Source organism: Astyanax mexicanus, chromosome 12 (genome assembly GCF_023375975.1).
Source record: "Astyanax mexicanus isolate ESR-SI-001 chromosome 12, AstMex3_surface, whole genome shotgun sequence".
In the NCBI taxonomy this organism is placed as follows: Eukaryota; Metazoa; Chordata; class Actinopteri; order Characiformes; family Acestrorhamphidae; genus Astyanax; species Astyanax mexicanus.
In genome coordinates, this window is record NC_064419.1 from 8,278,247 (window position 1) to 8,296,692 (window position 18,446).

Here is an 18,446-nt window from a genome sequence, read left to right on the forward strand (position 1 = left end):
TGTACATTTGTAAAGTTTTAGACTGTACAGTGCAAAGTTGTGACATTTTAGATTGTGCAGTGTAAAGTTGCGATGTTTTAGACTGTACAGTGTAAAGTTGTGATGTTTGAGATTGTACAATGTAACGCTGTGACGTTTTAGACTGTACAGTGTAAAGTTGTGACATTTTAGTCTGAATGTTGTAAAGTTTTAGACTGTACTGTGTACAATTGTAAAGTTTTAGAAGATTGTACAGTATAAATTTGTGACATTTTAGATTGTACAGTGTAAAGTTGCGATGTTGTAGACTGTACAGTGTAAAGTTGTGACATACTAGACTGAATGGTGTAAGGTTTTAGACTGTACTGTGTACACTTGTAAAGTTTTAGATGATTGTACAGTGTATAGTTGTGATGTTGTATACTGTACAGTGTAAAGTTGTGATGTTGTATACTGTACAGTGTAAAGTTTTAGACTGTACAGTGTAAAGTTGCGATGTTGTAGATTTTACAGTGTAAAGCTTTAGACTGTACTGTGTAAATTTTTGTAATTGTGTGTCCTTGACATTTTAGTGTTAAACTCTCTATAGATGAAGTGTGTGTGTGTGTGTGCGCATGCTGGCTGAGAGGAATGCTGGAACGCTGTAGCAGAAAGCCTCAGGGGGAACAGCACGAGTGGAGTCAGGTCCAGGCAGAGCGGGACATAACTCCAACCGCTAGCTCTGCTTCACACCCTCCCCCAAACGCCCCGCTCACCAGAGCGTGCAGCGTGTTTCTGCCTGTCTGATCGGTGTTAGTGAGGTGAGGGAGGTGAGGTACTGATGGTAGGGGTGAAGATTACCTCAGTTCCAGATTCAGGGATGAAGCTTTTGATGTTGACTGTGTTCCCCGGAGCAGGAAACGGAGCTTCTCTGAGACTCTGCATGAAGGGGTAGATCATCGCTATGGACTTCACCTTCCGCTTCTCCACCTCGTCAAAGATCTGGACCAAAAGGAACATCAGAGGTCATTAGACACTGAAGCAAAAAAATTAAATAGGCTAAATATATAACCAACCCTACAGTGGAGTGCAAAAGTATTCATACCCCTTCTTAAATGCATTTTATTGAGATTTCTAAAACCCATAACCCCTTCCTGATGCAGGGCCACCTGCATCAGGAAGGATCCCACCCACCCAGCACACGCACTTTTTATCCCGCTTCCCTCAGGCCGGAGGCTGCGGAGCATCAAGTGCAAAACAACCAGACTCAGAAACAGCTTCATTCCGGAAGCTGTAAGACTCTTAAACTCCACCTAACAACACACTGCACTAACACCAAGGACAAATTACTGTTTACAAACACTGTCACTTTACCCGCACTGAGACACTTTATCTTTTACTGCTCTAATTCCATATCATGCTGCTATAGCAAACTTGCACTCTGCACTTCATGTTGCTGCTACCTGTCTACTCTCTCTATTTATGTTTTTTTCTTTTTTGGGGTATTTATCTATTTTGTATATACTATTTTTAATTGTATTCTTAATTTTATCTATATATCTATTTTAACAACAGCTCTTGGGTGTAAACTGGATCGTGAGATCACAATTTCGTTCTACCTCATGTACCACATGTGATGCGAATGACAATAAAATCTCCTTGAATCCTTGAACTAAAATCCAGACTCGAGCTGTGTGGAAGCTTAAAAAGCAAGGTTAAGTTATAAAAACACACTCCGAACTTTGAGCAACCCAAGAAGCACTGTTTAATCCATCATCCAAAATGGAAAAAAAAATCTACAACTGAAAATCTACCCAGGCATGGCCATGGTTCACCCAAACTGACAGAATGAGCAAGGAGGGCACTGCTCAGAGAAGCAGACAAGAGACCCATGGTCACTCTGGAGGAGCTGCAGAAATCCACAGCTCTGGTGGGAAAATCTGTCTAAAAGACTACTATAATTGTGTGCACTTCAAAAATCTGGCCTTTATGGAAGAGTGTCAAAAAGACAACTTGGGAACACCAACATCTGTGTAGGTTGTGAGGTGTTATCTTGTGAGTAAGGCTAAACTATCGCCAGAGTGCTCATAAACAAATCACATCCACATTCAATGCACTTCAATTGAACACCCAATGTATTTATTTGAAGGCCATCTACTAGGTTTAGTTTAGAGCACTGATGTGAGAATTTGATTGCATTCAGCAACAAAAGCATAATTTCCCACTCCATAAGTCATCCCAAAAGTAAAAGTAAGATCCTTGTGTAAATGTTTTTCCTCAAAAGCTGCTCTATAATCATAGAGAGTTTAATCCGTCAGTGTTTGGTCAGGACTAGCAGGACACACAGACTTAGAGCAAAGGTTGAGCCCAACGCAAACAAACCAAAATAACACCCACAGGAGCTCCACCTGACCACCTGACCGGCGTCCTGATTACACACAGAGCAGCTAATCGCCCACTCTCGCTCTTAGCTTACAATATCACACCAAATATACCCTTTTTCGCTTACTGTAATACCACACCTATCATACATACACATCTTCTGAACCGCCCACTCTAAACACCTGACCGCACACTGTTCCAATGATGGGGAATTATGGTGTTTGGTGGAGAATGATTGTATTTTCATGGAAAATGAGGATGTTTGTTGGAGAATTATAGGGTTTGCTTGAGAAATCCTTTGGTTTCCTATAGAATGATGGTATTTTGGTGGAGATTAGTAATGTTTTGGAGGAGCAACAAAGTGGTTTGTTGTAGAATAAAGGTATTTAAATAAAAAATGATACTATCTGATTGAGAATGATGGTGGTTTAATAGATAATAGTGGTGTTTGGTAGAGAACTGTGGTATTGTATAGAGAATGATGATGTTTTAATGAAAAACGACAAACTATTCTGGTAAATGAATGTGTTCGGTGGAAAACGATTGTGTTTAATGAAGAATGGTGGTATTTCTCTGTCTGATGAAGAATGATGGTCTTTTAATGGAGAGTAATGATATTTTCTAAAGATATTTGATGTTGAATGATAGTATTTTGTCAGGAGTGATTATTGTTAAAGAATAACTGGTGGAGAATTATATGTGTTAATGGAGAGTTATGTGTTTTTGTTGGATAATGATGGTGTTTTGTTGGAGAATGACAGCATTGTGGTAGAGAACTATGATGTTTTGGTGGAGAAGTATGATGTTCAGAGAAAGATGGTGTTTTGATTGAAAATTACGGTGTCCAGGTGGAGAATTAAGCTATTTGCATGGGGAATTATGGTGTTTTGAAAGAGAATGATGGCGCCTGAGAATGATAGTGTTTTGATAAAGGATGATGGTGTTCTGGGATAAATGACAATGTTCAGAGTGGTTTCGATGGATTACCTTGGAGAAGAGGCCAAAACAGGCCAATTTGCTGATGATGCAGTAAGCTTCTGGAAGACGAGCTCCATTCCCATGAGGCTGAGTGAGACAGAGAGAGAGTAAAAGAGAGAGATAGAGAGAGACAGATAAAGGGAGATTAAAGACATGAATTGTGTATTTAAAAAAAAAACTCAACTCAAGGAAATCCATTCAGATTGTGACGATGGTTTACCAGTAGCCTCCGGCAGTAACCATTCCTCCTGCTTCCGTCGACTTCCGTCAGAACGAAGGAGAAGGTCTCGCTGTGAAGAAAAAGAAAAGAGAGATTAAGAACACAAACAGCTCCACCCTTACCTGAGCGCAGGTGTGTCGGGTATGTACCTGCGGTACTCTGTAAGAGGAGCCCAGTTTATTCCTTCTGGAAAACAGAAGAGCGTGATGGCCTTCAGCGTCTTCTCCTCTTCCTCCTTCTGAAACCGCACCATCCCATCTCTCTGAGAAATACAAAGCACAGCAGAGTTCACAGATATATTTCACAGGGCAGAGGTGGAAAGTAATGAATTACATTTACTCAAGTTACTGTAATTGAGTAGATTTTATGAGTAATTTGTAATTTTTAAAGTAGTTTTTAAAATAGGTAATTTTACTTTTATTTAACTACATTTTGACACATGTAATTTACTTCGCTACATTGGAAAACTCCCAACTACTGAGTAAAAAATAAAATGCTGGGGAAAAAAACAATTGTCTGAATAAAAAAAATAAAATAAATTGGCGCGGATGCCCCAGCGCATGGATGCTCAGGCGTGGAATAACGAGGCAATAACATGAGGACGTTAAGCACCGTGCAAAATGTGCCCTGCTGGACAGAGCTGTCAGCTTTCAAAACTTTTTTACATCAAACCTGTATTTTTATTATTAAACAATCTGCTAGAATGTTAAGAAAAAACATTTAAATAGCAGTTAAAGCATAGCAATGGAAAATTTAAATATAACAATGACCTGTAAACGTTGTACGGTTTGTAGTCACATATATGACCATAACTATTTAACAGTAAAGAAAAAAAAAATAGATCATAGAAACCTATGCCACTTGTTCTTGAAAATGTTTTATGGGGTGATCTGAACAAATACTGCCTGAAAGATCCAAATTATTATGTGAAATAATAGTTCATAAAAAAATATATATATGATTTGTTTTTTTATTTTTTTACATCAAATAGTTAAAAGTAACTATGTAACTTTGTACTCAAAGTAAATTTTAAATTGAGTACTTTTTTTACTTTTACTCGAGTAGATTTTTAGATGGGTACTTTTACTTTTACTTGAGTAGATTTTTAGATGGGTACTTTTACTTTTACTCGAGTAGATTTTTAGATGGGTACTTTTACTTTTAATCAAGTAGATTTTTAGATGGGTACTTTTACTTTTACTTGAGTAGAATTTTAGCAACGTAAAGGTACTTTTACTTAATTACAATTTTTCAGTACTTTTTCCACCTCTGATTAAGGGTATTAAAAAGAGTTTATCTTTTGTAGGGAGTAACTGACTCTACTGTCCAGAGAAGATAATAGATGTATAATAAATTTTGGAGCAGCATTACTGTGAGCCAACTTGGCTGAAGCTCTATTATTCCAGAGAACACAGTTCTTCTACTGCTCCACAGCTCAATGCTGGGGGATTTATACCCCTGTTCCCACACCTGGTTTCACTGAAGTTAAATCATCTAACTCAAATGAATACATACTGGTTACTAGTGCTGTGCGATATGACGATATATATCGTGGGGACGATAGAAAAGTCATTTCTACAGTAATTTAATCAATTATTCATGCAAATATATAAAGTAGGCTATGGTGAAATGTATTGGGGTGGTCACTTTGCATAAACTCGGTTTATATAAGTGATAATAAAATAAAGTAAAAAAAAAAAGCTTTATAATGTGGTTTTGCGACATGAAGCTGCTTTACGTTATTTGACGGTCACGCGTGGACACGCCGGTTTGCGACATGCTTTACGTTATTAAACTCATGAGAGCTGAACAATGGAGATGCATTGTTCTTTTGAAAAAATTAGCTACTGCATCTACCTTATCTGTTTTCATTTGATACCTAAATATATTGCTGCACTAAAAAGTAGTAATTCTCATTTTTGTCTCAAAGTTTGGTTTAATGTCACTTTGAAATAAAGCTGGAAAAAAGTAAGCAATGATATTATTTTTATCATGTTTTTCGAAGAATAACTGGAAACATACTTAAATGTGGTATATCATGATGTATATCGTTATCATAATATATCGTGATATATGATTTTTCCCATATCGCCCAGCACTACTGGTTACCAAGTTATATACTGATTACTGAGATACCCAGGCTGTTTTTCAGCTGGGTTATAATAGTGCTAATCCATGTTATGCTCCAAAGAGCAGCAGCAGTGCTTAAGTATATATCCTAAGACAGGCTGGAATCTGATGTAACGCTGCCAGAACTGCTGTGTTCTGTTCTCTCTCTGCAGACTATCAGCCCAGTAAACAGAATTACAGCACTGATATAAAATTTCTCCACATCGCCCACCCCACCCAACACTCTGATCAGAGTAATACACGATACGTGTGGACTGATATTTTAAAATAAATCCATAAAATCATTTTTCTGCTTCTCAAAAACAAGTAAGTCAAATAAAAAACTGATGATGCGAAAAAAAAAAAAACACAACTGTAGCTACAAGTTTCAGAATGAGTCACTTTCCATATAATTCACAACGGCAAGCTGAAAGAGTTTCACTTAACATCATCCACCAGAGAACATCTCCTTAGCAGCCTGCACTCAAACACAGGGGGTTTTAATTAGAAACACCTATTCCATAAGGAAAAAAAGTATTGCCAAACATTAAGGTCAAACATTACATCTATGCTTTTACATCTTAGAATATGGCGTCACATCAATGTCAAAAGTCGAGGGAGCAAAAATACCAGGTGAAAAAAATAAACCAGCGTGTTTTCAGCAACCAGACATGTTGATGTGATGCCTTATTAGAACATCATTGCCGACATCAACGTGCTAAAGCCTGTGCAAGTGGCCTACGCTGTTGTGAGTGTTTATATTTGTGTTCTAGTGCATCTGCATCATTCTGCAATTACCATACACCACCAATACACTAGTTGGTGATGGGCTTTCTTAATGCCAAGGTGTTAAGTTTCTTGATGAATAAATATTGACAGCTGAAACAAGGTTCTTGCACCATTTTAAAAGTCAAATCTAATGCTTTTTAAGACCTCAATCAATTTGATTTTTTTTTTTTTTATTGTATTGGAAATCAAAACTGAGCTAGCTCTCCGCTATTCTTAGTTTTCTCCCTGGTAACATTAGCTAACTTGCCACTTAAGTTAATATGTTAGCTAACTCGCTGCTACTGTAGGCCAGCCCTCCGTTAACCTTAGTTCTCTCCCTGGTAACGTTAGCAAGGTCGCGCTAATGGTAGTATGTTAGCTAGCTCGCTGCTAACATTATTATGTTAGCTAACATTATTATGTTAGCTAACTTTAGTATGTTAGCTAACTTCAGTATGTTAGCTAATTCGCCGCTAACATTAGTATGATAGCTAGCTCTGCACTAACCTTAGTCCTCTCACCGGATTACATGTTAACGGTGGCCCACCAGCATTAAATGCACAGTCTAAAAATGTCCGCTTTTGTTTTTTATTTGTGAGACTGCGTCTTTGCCTGCACCACCTATTGGAGACATGACGTTTATTCACTATGCCTATGGGATCCAGTGGCTCCCGGTGGTGTAATAATGACATCGCATGTTGTTTTTATTTGGTTTGTAACTGCTGCATCGTTGCTAGGTTATCTGTATGTGGCGGAGTAATACATGGAGAGCTTCAATTACAGTGCATTATTGGTTAATAATGTCACCCAGAAAACGTCTCTCAGCCAATCACATCGTTCGCAGCACCTTTCATCCCTGCTATTTTTGTCATTTACACCAACCAGTATAGGTGAACATTTTTTTTTCCATTGGCCTAGGCCAAGCTTTGAAAAACACCCCACACCCCCATAGCATTATCTGTCCTCCACCAAATGATTGGCATAGGGTAAAGTCAGACAGATAAAGTCAGATAGGTGAAGAAAGACAGGTGAAGTTCTCCAAACCAAGATTATTTAACATAGTCTGTCACTCCACAGAGCACATTTCCACTGCTACAGAGTGCAGTAATGGTGTTTTACATCACTTCATCCCACTGTACGGCTGCCATATAGCTTCCGGTGCACAGTTTCTGCATTGTGTTTTGCAATCAACTCATAGAAAAAAAATCAGAAGAAAAAAAGAACAATAATGTGCATATTATTGCAAATTAAGCAAAATCAATTTAACATAATTTCTTCTGAGAAATATGGGAAGTACCACAGGTATATATCACTGTACTGTGGAGTTTTAGCCTTTTTAACCCAATTAAACAAAATCTGTTACATTGTAAACACCCAGTTTACACCTACTAACACTGGTGTATAATTGACCCAGTCCCTGTTTGAGCTCTAAACCCGGCAGCCAGCCTAAACTCCACACTCCAGTGGCGTAAACAGCGTGGAGATCTAAAGATCTACAGAGCAACGAGGCCTCGGGGCAGCTGATCTAAATGCAGGTGTTAGTAAATGATTATGGGATGTTGGGAGCTGTGTGGTGAGCAGTTAACTGACCTTGGGGAACTGGTAGGAGATCTGTGGTTCATACTCTCCACTTCTGATGTTCTTCTTCAGGCTGACCACCACCAGGTACTCAAAGAAGAACTGGCCACTGGCGTAGCGCTGGTCCCGGGGCTTCTCCTCCACCGCTGCCAGCTCTGGGCTCACGGGTGAGTCTGGCTCTTTAGAAGCTCCTGCATAAAAAAAAAAAAAAACGACAATTATTAGTATTAGTATTAATTTAAGTAGTATGTTAGTGTACTGTGAGCTCTTACTATGTGTTTTTTACACTGCTGAAAAACTAAACTATGGGGGCACAAGAAAGACAGAGAGGCAGGATGGTGGTTTCCATGAAATGTCTGCCATCTAGGTCATCTGTCAGCCAACCACAATCACCTTCGTTTGCAGTGGTGTCGTGAATGAGAAACCCAGACCACTAAAGGACTTGAACAGCTTTATCTTTAACAACGAACCCAGGGTCTATTTGAGATCCGATGACAGCCAGGTTCTCTGGTGTCTCGTCATTCTGCAACAACTTGTGTTTCCTCTCATGTCAGGGCTTCCAACTGGCATTTTTCAGCAGGATGATGCTCACCTACACACAAAAAGAGTTTCCCAGGAAAGTCTTCGCCAATTTAAAATGCTTCCTTGGACTACCCAGTTGCTAGATTTATTAAACATTAAAGCATTGAAGGAGGTTGGAGTAGCAGTTTCGAGAATCTACAAGCTTGCAAGATCTACAGGCCCAGCTACAACATCTGTGGATAAATATGCTTGCACTTGATGCGCAAACATCCTGGAGCGCTTTGTCAACACTGCAGCAGGACAGCATGGAAGCTAAGCTGATCTTTAAAACGTCTTAAATCCGTCTCCCAAAGGTCTTAAAAATCCCTGTTTTATTTTTTGTGCATTGCATTTCACAGTTTTCAGATTTTGCATGCAAACTATACCATTTAAACAGCATTTTTCATGACTCTGAGAGAAGCTGAACTCAGGTGTGTTCATTAGCTGGCTGCTTGATTTTAGCTGGCCACGGTGCTGTGGGCTGGGGATGTGTAAATTCGCACTGTGGTTAACCACAGTCCAGAGTTAAAACCAATCAATGTCAGCTAAACAGGAACAAAAGCTGAGCCGCTACTTCGTACCAGATACCAGCATTAGCAACAGACCAGGTCCAGGGGTGGGGCTTTGGTGCCATCCAAACCACTCAAGAGAAGCATATGATTCCTGCCACCAAACTCTTTTAACTGATTCACAGAAAGCGGATGAATGGATGTTTTTCATGTTTGAAGTATTTATAGTTGAATGGTAGGGAAGTCCAAAAGAGGATCGACGATCCCTCCTGCATATGGCGCAGCACACTGTAGCCGATGCCGCAGACATTGTGACTGCTCAAAGAGCAGCCCTTTCTCCAGAGAATGTGGACATTCTCATCTTCTTTATTTTCTGTTATAAAAATAACAGTTGTTTTGTCTAGTCTTAAATATGTTAATAGTTTTGGTACCTTAAGGAGCATCTTTCTCTCAGATAAAGTTAATAATAAATCTTTGTTAAAGAAATAAACTTGTCATTCTCAGGGACCGAAAAAGTATTAAAGTCTTATTTTTCATGTTTATCTGTTATAGAAGGATAGAGTTCAGTTATTATTTATTTTGTTATGTTGCACATTGCTGTTTCAATAGTGCACACTGCTGCTACCAAAAAAAAAGCCACTAGATGGCATTACATCTTATACATATATCTTCATAAATTATTTAAATTTGACCATTAGTGCCTAATGTGGTGTATTACAGATCACTTGTATCACTTTGCATCACTTATATTAAGCCCACCTTTTGAAATAAGATATTGTAAATTTGATGAATCAAACCAATGACTGACCATAGACTAATCTAAAACTGGCATAGGCCTCTCTGCTGTAATCGAGAATCGAATCAAAACGTGACTCTAAAATCGGAAATCAAATCAAATCGAGGATTTAGAGAATCGTGACACCCCTAGTGAATAGTGCTTTAAGTGGAAACAAAAAAGCACTCAAAAAAGTGAGTTTTGAAAAATATATCCACTTTAAAAAAATTATTAACACATCTTCGTCAACCTATGTTAATATTTTAAATAAATAATTCCTGCACAGCTGTTATGTTACTGTAACATTGAAACCTGTGCTATCCAACATTACTAAGCTGTTTAATACATTTATACACATATTATGTAGTAGTGTTAAAGTAAAGATACATAACGTAAAATATTAATTCCAATAAATTAAGACATTCTCCATGTGAGTAAAAGTACTAAAGTATTTATCTTGGAGTTTAATTATGTATAAAAGTAAAAATAAAAACTATTAATTATTTTGGTGAAATTATTTTATTTCACAACACATTAAAATAATCTAAACATTTTTAAATGTTAGCTTAATCTATTAAAGAAAAATCATTAGGTGCAGCCCTAGTGAATCCTCAGTTACTAAACACTGAACACCACACTGAACACACCACTACAGCAGCTTTACACCTCCACCCCCACTGCAGGCCGGGACAAAGGGAACACACGCACTCTTTCAGAACTCCTGTTCTGGCCTGAATACCTTCACCATGACAACTTACAACATGCCTCCTAACAAAAGTAGAGAAAGTGACTGCAGTGCACAAGTGTCTGAACCCGGAGCTCCTGAACCACACACAAACCCCTCATAACCAAACACTGCTGTAATACACTCTACTCACATCTGCAGAACCGGTACTACAGGCTCTAGACTCTAGTATTAATATTCTTTACACACACAGTTATACAGAATTACAGAGTTACAGAGACGTACACCACCTGTAAAGTTCAACACTTTCAGTTCTGTATGTAAAAAAACCCACATCCTACAGTCTTCATGCACCATATCCCTTCACTGATAACCTTAGTGTGGGTTCATAAACCAAAACATTTGGACGTCTTCATTTCATCTTGGCCATCATAATGGATAGATTCAATCTATCTGACTGTATATCAGCATGGACATTGTTGCTCTGTTCTGGGGGATTAGGGGTAATCCAAGACAAGACTTGAATCCAACCAAAAAGTGTAAAAAACCTTTATATATTATATTGTTCTTGTTTATATTAAATGAATATTGCAATTAAGTTAATCTAAAGTGGACCATACCATTAATTTCATACCTGCCTCACACACATTATTGGTCACATTGTTCAGGTCTTCATTACAGTAACACAAACCACAGCACTGCGTGTAAGTAGCTGCTATATAGCTTTTGTAAATACACTTTATTGACCTTAAGTAAATTATTCATTCACATGAAGCTGTTAGATTGTTCGAATTTACCATTTTATGTTAAATGCTGCTAATTTACCATTCCATCCTTAACTGCTGTTAATTTACTATTTTATGTTAAATGCTGCTAATTTACCATTCCATCTTAACTGCTGTTAATTTACTATTTTACATTAAATGCTGCTAATTTACCATTCCATCTTAACTGCTGTTAATTTACTATTTTACATTAAATGCTGCTAATTTACCATTCCATCTTAAATGCTGCTGTGGCGACACGCAAGGTTTAAGACTTCAGTTTTTAAAGTGGAACGGAATATTCAAATAAAGATTCCAGATTTAGTTATATGCAGACTGTTTAATGGTGTTAATAAGCACCACTAGCACTTTTTACTTGGATATGGACTCTGTTGTGTATATTTTTTGTGTTTACTTATTTATTATTATTATCTGTGTGCTGTTGGACAAATGAATTGTCACCACTGGGGATTAATAAAGTGTCTATCTATCTATCTATCTACCTACACAGAAATGTATAAAACTTATCACAAAGCTCTTAAAATATACTATAGACTCTTTTTTAAGGTGGAAGCGAAATATGTTTTAAGGTGGAATGAAAATAAGTTTTAAGGTGGAAGGGAAAGTGTGAAAAATAAACTAAAAGCTTCATCCTCTGGTGGCTGTAGTAGTGAGGAATTACTTGCTCATATTAAGTAGTTCTACAGTAAACTACTTACATTGATGTATTTCTTTTAAAAAGTAAAAGAATTTGAATTTAATTATTTTTAGGGCAGGAAAACTGCTGACAGATTTCAATTTTTGCATGGCCTATGCCTTTATTGTATCAGGTACAGGTCCAAACTTTCTATGGTAGCAACCAATAGCACTGTGTGTGTTTTTATGCTACATTGCCTGGAATAATGGGCTTATCATTTACATATTGCAGATATTACAGAAAGAAAGCAAAATGTTGTAAGGATTGTTAGACTTCAGTGCACTGATGCACACGTCCGCGCAGTAACTCTTCTCTTTACACCCTGAAGAAAAACCTAACATCCCCTCAATTCACTATACCATACCATAATACTCATACCATAATAATCATACAGTACAGTTCCATTAAATTACAGTACTGGAGCTTAGCTCGGTTTACTCTGTTTACTCCTGTGATGAAGCAAAGCTCTAGAGTCCAGTTTAACCCCTGTTTAACCTATGACACACTGCCTGATCTGTATTTACTGCAGTGGAGTAAAACGAAAAATAACACTCCATGCCTATAGGGGGAGCCCAGGAGCAAAAATACCTATTCTTACATAATGTGATAGTGAATGAGAGGAAATGTGGAGCGTGACCCGCCACAAACACACTGCTAAGCTTCCTGCACACGTCTGTACATGTACGCATGCACCTGCAGACGTGCACACACAACAAACACACACACACACACAAAACATACACACACTCACTCCTGGGTGAAAGAAAGAGTGTATACTGTAAGTGATCTGTGCCATTGTGCACAAACATGGGCATGCACACACACACATAGACACACACATCCTCAACCACACACACATCCCCAACCACAGAGCCATCGGGTGAAGGATGGTGTCAAATAAACAGGAAATCTTCGTGCTGATGAGACATTTCTTCGAATTTAATCTACTTATTTATATATAAACTCTGACATGGCAAAAGTCACAGGACAGTACATTATTCTTGGGAAAACTAGATATATACTATATAATTGAACATCAATTCTACCTCAGAGGACCACACCTGTATACGCTGTGAGGTATTACCTTGTGAGTGAGGCTGAACACTGGTCAGCATGCTCACGGTAAGGCCAAGGGAAATTACGGGAGTTAGAGTGAGGTCTAATAGTGGATAGTGCAGATTGTTGACATTCCTCCATCCACTGTGTCACATGTTTACATGGAATACATAATAAAAGACTAATATTATAATATTACCACCCAGCGCAGTGCAGTGGATGGAAAAGATAGTGACTGGTGATGTCTGGCTAGAATTGTTCATGTGAACAGAAGCGCGACACTGACAGAAATCAAATCACATCCACTTTCAAAACAGGAAACTGCAGCGCTAATCAGCTTCCACTGAACAGGGCAAAAATCACAGGACACAATACTAGTACCAGCATGGCTTTTAAACATGGGTGCAATTCAGATTAAACTGGTTTCATGTGGTATAGGCCAGTATTCACCAGTATAAGGTAATTTACGCATTAATTATCTGCTGTGTTAAAGCTGAAACTGTATTTTCTTACTGTCTCGGCTGATCTTCCCACGGAATGAGCTCCACATGGTGCTCAGCCTCTTCATCGCCCCCCTATCATCTTCATCCTCACCTGGCAGGAACGCACCTGTACAGTAAAGCAGGTAGTGAATGATTGCATTTATTTATTCTCAAAATAAATCAATAAATACATACAAATAGAATACGAATAAGCTTTACTGATTTATTCAGCACCTTACATGCATTACAAAATGCAGCCAATAATACGTAATGATGGCAAAAAAAAAAGCAAAAAAAAAAAAAAAAAAAGAGATAAATAATGCACAACACAAGTATAAAAAATGTATTCAAATGCAGTTAAAAAAGTACAACTATAGGAAAATAACTTTGTGCTGTGTAATATAGGTTAATATTTTATGAGTCATATTAAATAACTGATTCACTTTTTATCAGTGGAAAAAAATAACTTTTTAAATATTTTCTATCATACAGGTTTAGGGCACTGATGAATAAGAAACATATAGATATATAGATATATATTTGACATAATCTACACTATTTTTTAAACAGCATACATGTAATAAATTTGTGATCATAAAAATAATACATAAACTGCATTAAAAATTTTAAATATTCAAAATACGTGCATTAAACAAATCAATAAATCAGGCATGTTAACACTGCTAATAAACAATATTAATTAATTATGAGCTTACGACTGCAGAGCTGTATCAAAGGCTGTTTATTTATCTGCGGCGGCAGGGCCAAAGAGTTTCTGTTAACTGTGAGTTTACTTACTGCAGTGAGAAACAGCAGCTGTGTGTGTGTGTGTGTGTGTGTTTGCGTTTATGTGCGTGCATGAGGAAAAACACTAACAGGATGCTGTTCTCACACAACCCCAGAACATCATTCACACTCAGGTGCTGAGCTCTATAACTCACGCAAATGATTCAGAGATTCTCGGACAAAACAAAAAATAAAAAAATAAATAAAAATAAACCATGAATATATTTGATTAATGTCCTGTAGTAAGTGAATTTTCCTATAATAGAATCACTATAATAGGACTTTATTAGGAACTAGCTGACTTAATCACTAAATTTAAAATTAATAAACTATTTGATGTTTCAATGAGTAATAAAATCTATAAACAAATCATCACTAACTGAATTTTTGATGAATGAAATAAATACTATTACAGAAATAGAATAAATCATGGATGAAATCATGATTAGATTTTTCAAAATTTTATTGTATTTACTGTATTTTTGGGAAGGGGACAGTACTATTTTTTTAGTGTGGTTTCCTCCTGGCAGACCAGATCCTTTATGGTCAGTATTATTATAGGTCAGGGTAGATTTACTGTATTATAATATGTCAGGATATTTTTATTGTATTATAATAAGTCAAGGTAGATTTACTGTATTATAATATATCAGGGTTGTTTTAATGCTTTTTAAAACTAGAATATTAATGTTCTCAGTTACTAAGTTTAAATGAGTGTTTTAATGAAGAAAATAAACACTAGTGTAGCTCCATACTCCACACTTAACAGCTTGAAATAAGGAAACGTGCCATTAGCTTATTGTGTGCATGATTATGTGAGTGTGTCTGAGAAAGAGAGAGAAAGAGAGAAAGAGAGAGAGAATAAGCTTTAGCATAAATTAAAGGGTAATCTACCTTCTGAACTCAACAGTAAGAGCATCACTAAATAAAACTGTTAATGCATCAACATTTTATTTTTTTTCTCAATTTTAATGTTGACAACCCTAGTAATAACGTGTTAATTTAAAGTAAATCTTGTTACACTGTGTTTATATGAAATTTATACAACTATACTGCAGACACAAAAAACATTATATTAATATTGAGCCAAACACACACTCAGGCTTATCTTAATCTCAATAATGACTAGTTACACACACACACACACATACACACTCACACTAAGGGGTTAGAAGTAAATCACCTTCAGCAGAAAGTGGTTTAGCTGGACCACAATACAAAAACACATTTACAAATAAATATAAATATAATGGTAAAAGAAAATCAACACATATAATAACATCTTTTAATATAATGATATTAAAAGACATGACTTTTCCATGTTGTATTCCTTCAAATTAAACAGCACTAATTTGATTAGTGTTATCCAAAAACTGACAATATTGGCAATATTCTCATAATACAAAAAACTACAACATATTGTGTTTCATCTAACGTTAAGTTAGCTACCCAGCTCTATTGATAAATAAATAGCTTAAAAAAGTTATAAAAAAAAAAAAGTTACAAAAGCATTTGAATACGCAAAATATGTTGAATATATAGATGGTAGATGATAATATATGTAATAAATGTAAATCCTTAAGTTAATTCCAAGCTAATTTTTATTGCTTGCTCGAACTCTCCGTTCCACCTTAAACGTTGCAACAGTTACACGCTGGTGCCTGAGGAGCCAGAACGTAACTGGCTGCACTATTTAAGGTGGAACGGACAGTTGGAGTAAGCAGCTGGAAAATACGAACTAACTTGATTTAAATCGACTGTACTCACTCTTCCTGCCTGTTTTCTTGTCTCCTCGCCGTCTATTCCTCATCATCCCGACTCCGTTCATGTTTTAAGCCAAATTTAGCTAATTTTGCCTAAATGTCCAGTTTGTAAAGTCCATCAGAGCGGCTCCGTGACTCCAGCCGTGCCTCTGCTGAACTGCTGAACCTGCACTGAGCGCTGCAGTGCGGCTCTGTGACCAGCAGGGGGCCAAACCCAGAGTTTGATTTATTTTTTATAATTTTAATAAATATAAAAAATATATATTTATTTCATTTAAAATGTACACAGATTATGCGTTCACTTCAAATTTCTGATTGTTTAATGCTAATTTAAATATTAATAAATTAAATATATATAAAACTGTATTATTATTATTATTTATAATTATTAAACGTAATTTTCAGATTTTATCATTTTTATTTTTTGCTCATTTTTTTGCTGTAATCGAGAGAAGACTCGTTTTTTATATATATTTTTTATAAAATCCTGTTTGCAAATAGCAAAAAAATAAAAAAAACTTAATCCTTTTAACTGTTTGTTGAACTAGATATATAATTTAAAAGACCGTCAGTATAAAAGTCTTATTACATCTTAATGTAAATGCATAATGTTGGCTAAAATATAAACAAATATTACAGGTAAATAGATTCACACTGTATTAAAATGTCCATTTAACCCACGTAATATGTTCAACATTGTTGTATCTTGCAACACTTTTTTTTTGCTATAACCGAGAGAAGATTCATTTTTATTTTTTTTTAATTAAATTCTGTAATCAAGATAAAAACAAACAAAAAAATATATTTACTTTTTTTTTTAAATAGTCATGCTGTTTTTCAATCATTCTATTTTTACATTTATTTGCGAATGATCAGAAAGTTTAACTGACATAATACACTGATATATACATTTTTGTTAATTTTTTATCCACGAAGCTGTTAGATAATAGATAAATTATTATATACGGGTCATTTGTTTACATGGGGTTAAACTGTTAAATTTTTTTAAGATAGTCTTCTCACAATTACCTTTTTTATATCATCTCAAAATGTTTATTCTTTCTTTTTTATGAATAGCATTTTTTTAACATTTTATATAAATTATGTAAATATATATTTTATATATTTATATATGTACAAAGCCTGCTTACAATACAAAGTAGCAGATATCACAGCATGAAGAGCAGGGAAAAGTCAATTAAAGTATGAAAAATTGTAATAATAAAAAATATCAAAAAGAAAAAGCTACATTAGAAAAGAAAACTACTTAGCTACTACCTTAAGATAGGCGACTGATTATTTGGAAACATGCTTGCTATCGCACGAAGATTAGTGAGTCTAAATGTTTTAATCTTTCTACACATCCAGACACAGTGCACATTTTATACTGTTGACTTGAGTTAGCTGACTTAAGTTACTTGATTGTAAAAAATCATGAAAAGCAACTGCCTTAAAAATGTATAGTTTTTAAAGTCCATGACCATGTACTTACTTACTAACTTATAAATAAATAAAATATTTTTTTACCTTGCAAGTAACTGGAGCTTAAAGAACACTAGTATTTTTTATTTCACTGTGTTGATCTAATGGTAAAGTTAGAGTTATATTAATTTATATTAACCATTTATATACTGTTAATCTAAGGTGTGTGTTAACTGTCTAATAGTGAACTAAAACACAGGCTGGCGGCTTCTTCTCTTAGTTGATAAATATTCAGGTATTTCCTTCCCTGACATGGTTTATTTACTCCCTTCTGCTCATATCCTTATCTCTTACCTCTATCATCATTTACTGGGTGAGGTTTATTATACCAGTGAAGCTCCAACACGGATGTAATCGTTACCTTACGTTCCTGCTCAGGAAAAAAAACCCAGCAGTCCAAACTCTCCCTGCTTGAAAATACCCATGTAGAACCAACAGCTGGTATCTGGTTTAAATTGGTCTTTGATGGTAATGGTGGTTGAAAAGCTGCTTATCCAGGAGAAAACACACCCTATGCTGGATAGCCAGATCTTGACCCATTATAGTATGGCTCATGATGGTCTTGGTGATCACTGGCATGGTGGAACTTGGTCATTCTGGTTAATTAAGCTAGAACATCAGCCAAAATGTCAAAGTCAAAATAACAATAACCAGCAAATCCAAGCCTAAGCCAGTTGACCAGTATGACTAAGCTCATCATTCTGTATCACCCTGCTGGATGGTGAACAAACCCATCACACCATTTCATTTACCCCCTTTTAAAAAGAATAAATCAGTTCCTGTGACATCATCACTAAGGAAATGACACCAAACATGTCTCTTGAAGGACAGACTCCAATTAACAGCAAGTGCAATTTGTTTATTATGGAATTATGGCTGCTATTATCTAAGAC

The 18,446-nt window shown here is 36.1% G+C and overlaps 1 protein-coding gene across 3 annotated transcripts in view; it reads right to left on the reverse strand.

Annotated features, from left to right (window-relative positions):
- The window catches only part of dennd2da (DENN/MADD domain containing 2Da), a 47,113-nt gene that overhangs the window by 6,756 nt on the left and 21,911 nt on the right, over positions 1 to 18,446 (reverse strand). For 2 of the 3 annotated variants that reach the window (XM_022670851.2, XM_022670852.2), the window contains exons 5-10: positions 13,554 to 13,649; positions 8,006 to 8,184; positions 3,688 to 3,800; positions 3,539 to 3,608; positions 3,328 to 3,405; positions 820 to 960 (exon numbers count right to left, since the gene is read on the reverse strand). In XM_022670851.2, coding sequence (XP_022526572.2) covers positions 820 to 960; positions 3,328 to 3,405; positions 3,539 to 3,608; positions 3,688 to 3,800; positions 8,006 to 8,184; positions 13,554 to 13,649 — 677 coding nt within the window. Of the gene's footprint in view, positions 1 to 819; positions 961 to 3,327; positions 3,406 to 3,538; positions 3,609 to 3,687; positions 3,801 to 8,005; positions 8,185 to 13,553; positions 13,650 to 16,075; positions 16,255 to 18,446 lie in introns of those variants that run through there. The other variant, XM_022670853.2, reaches the window with a different exon arrangement.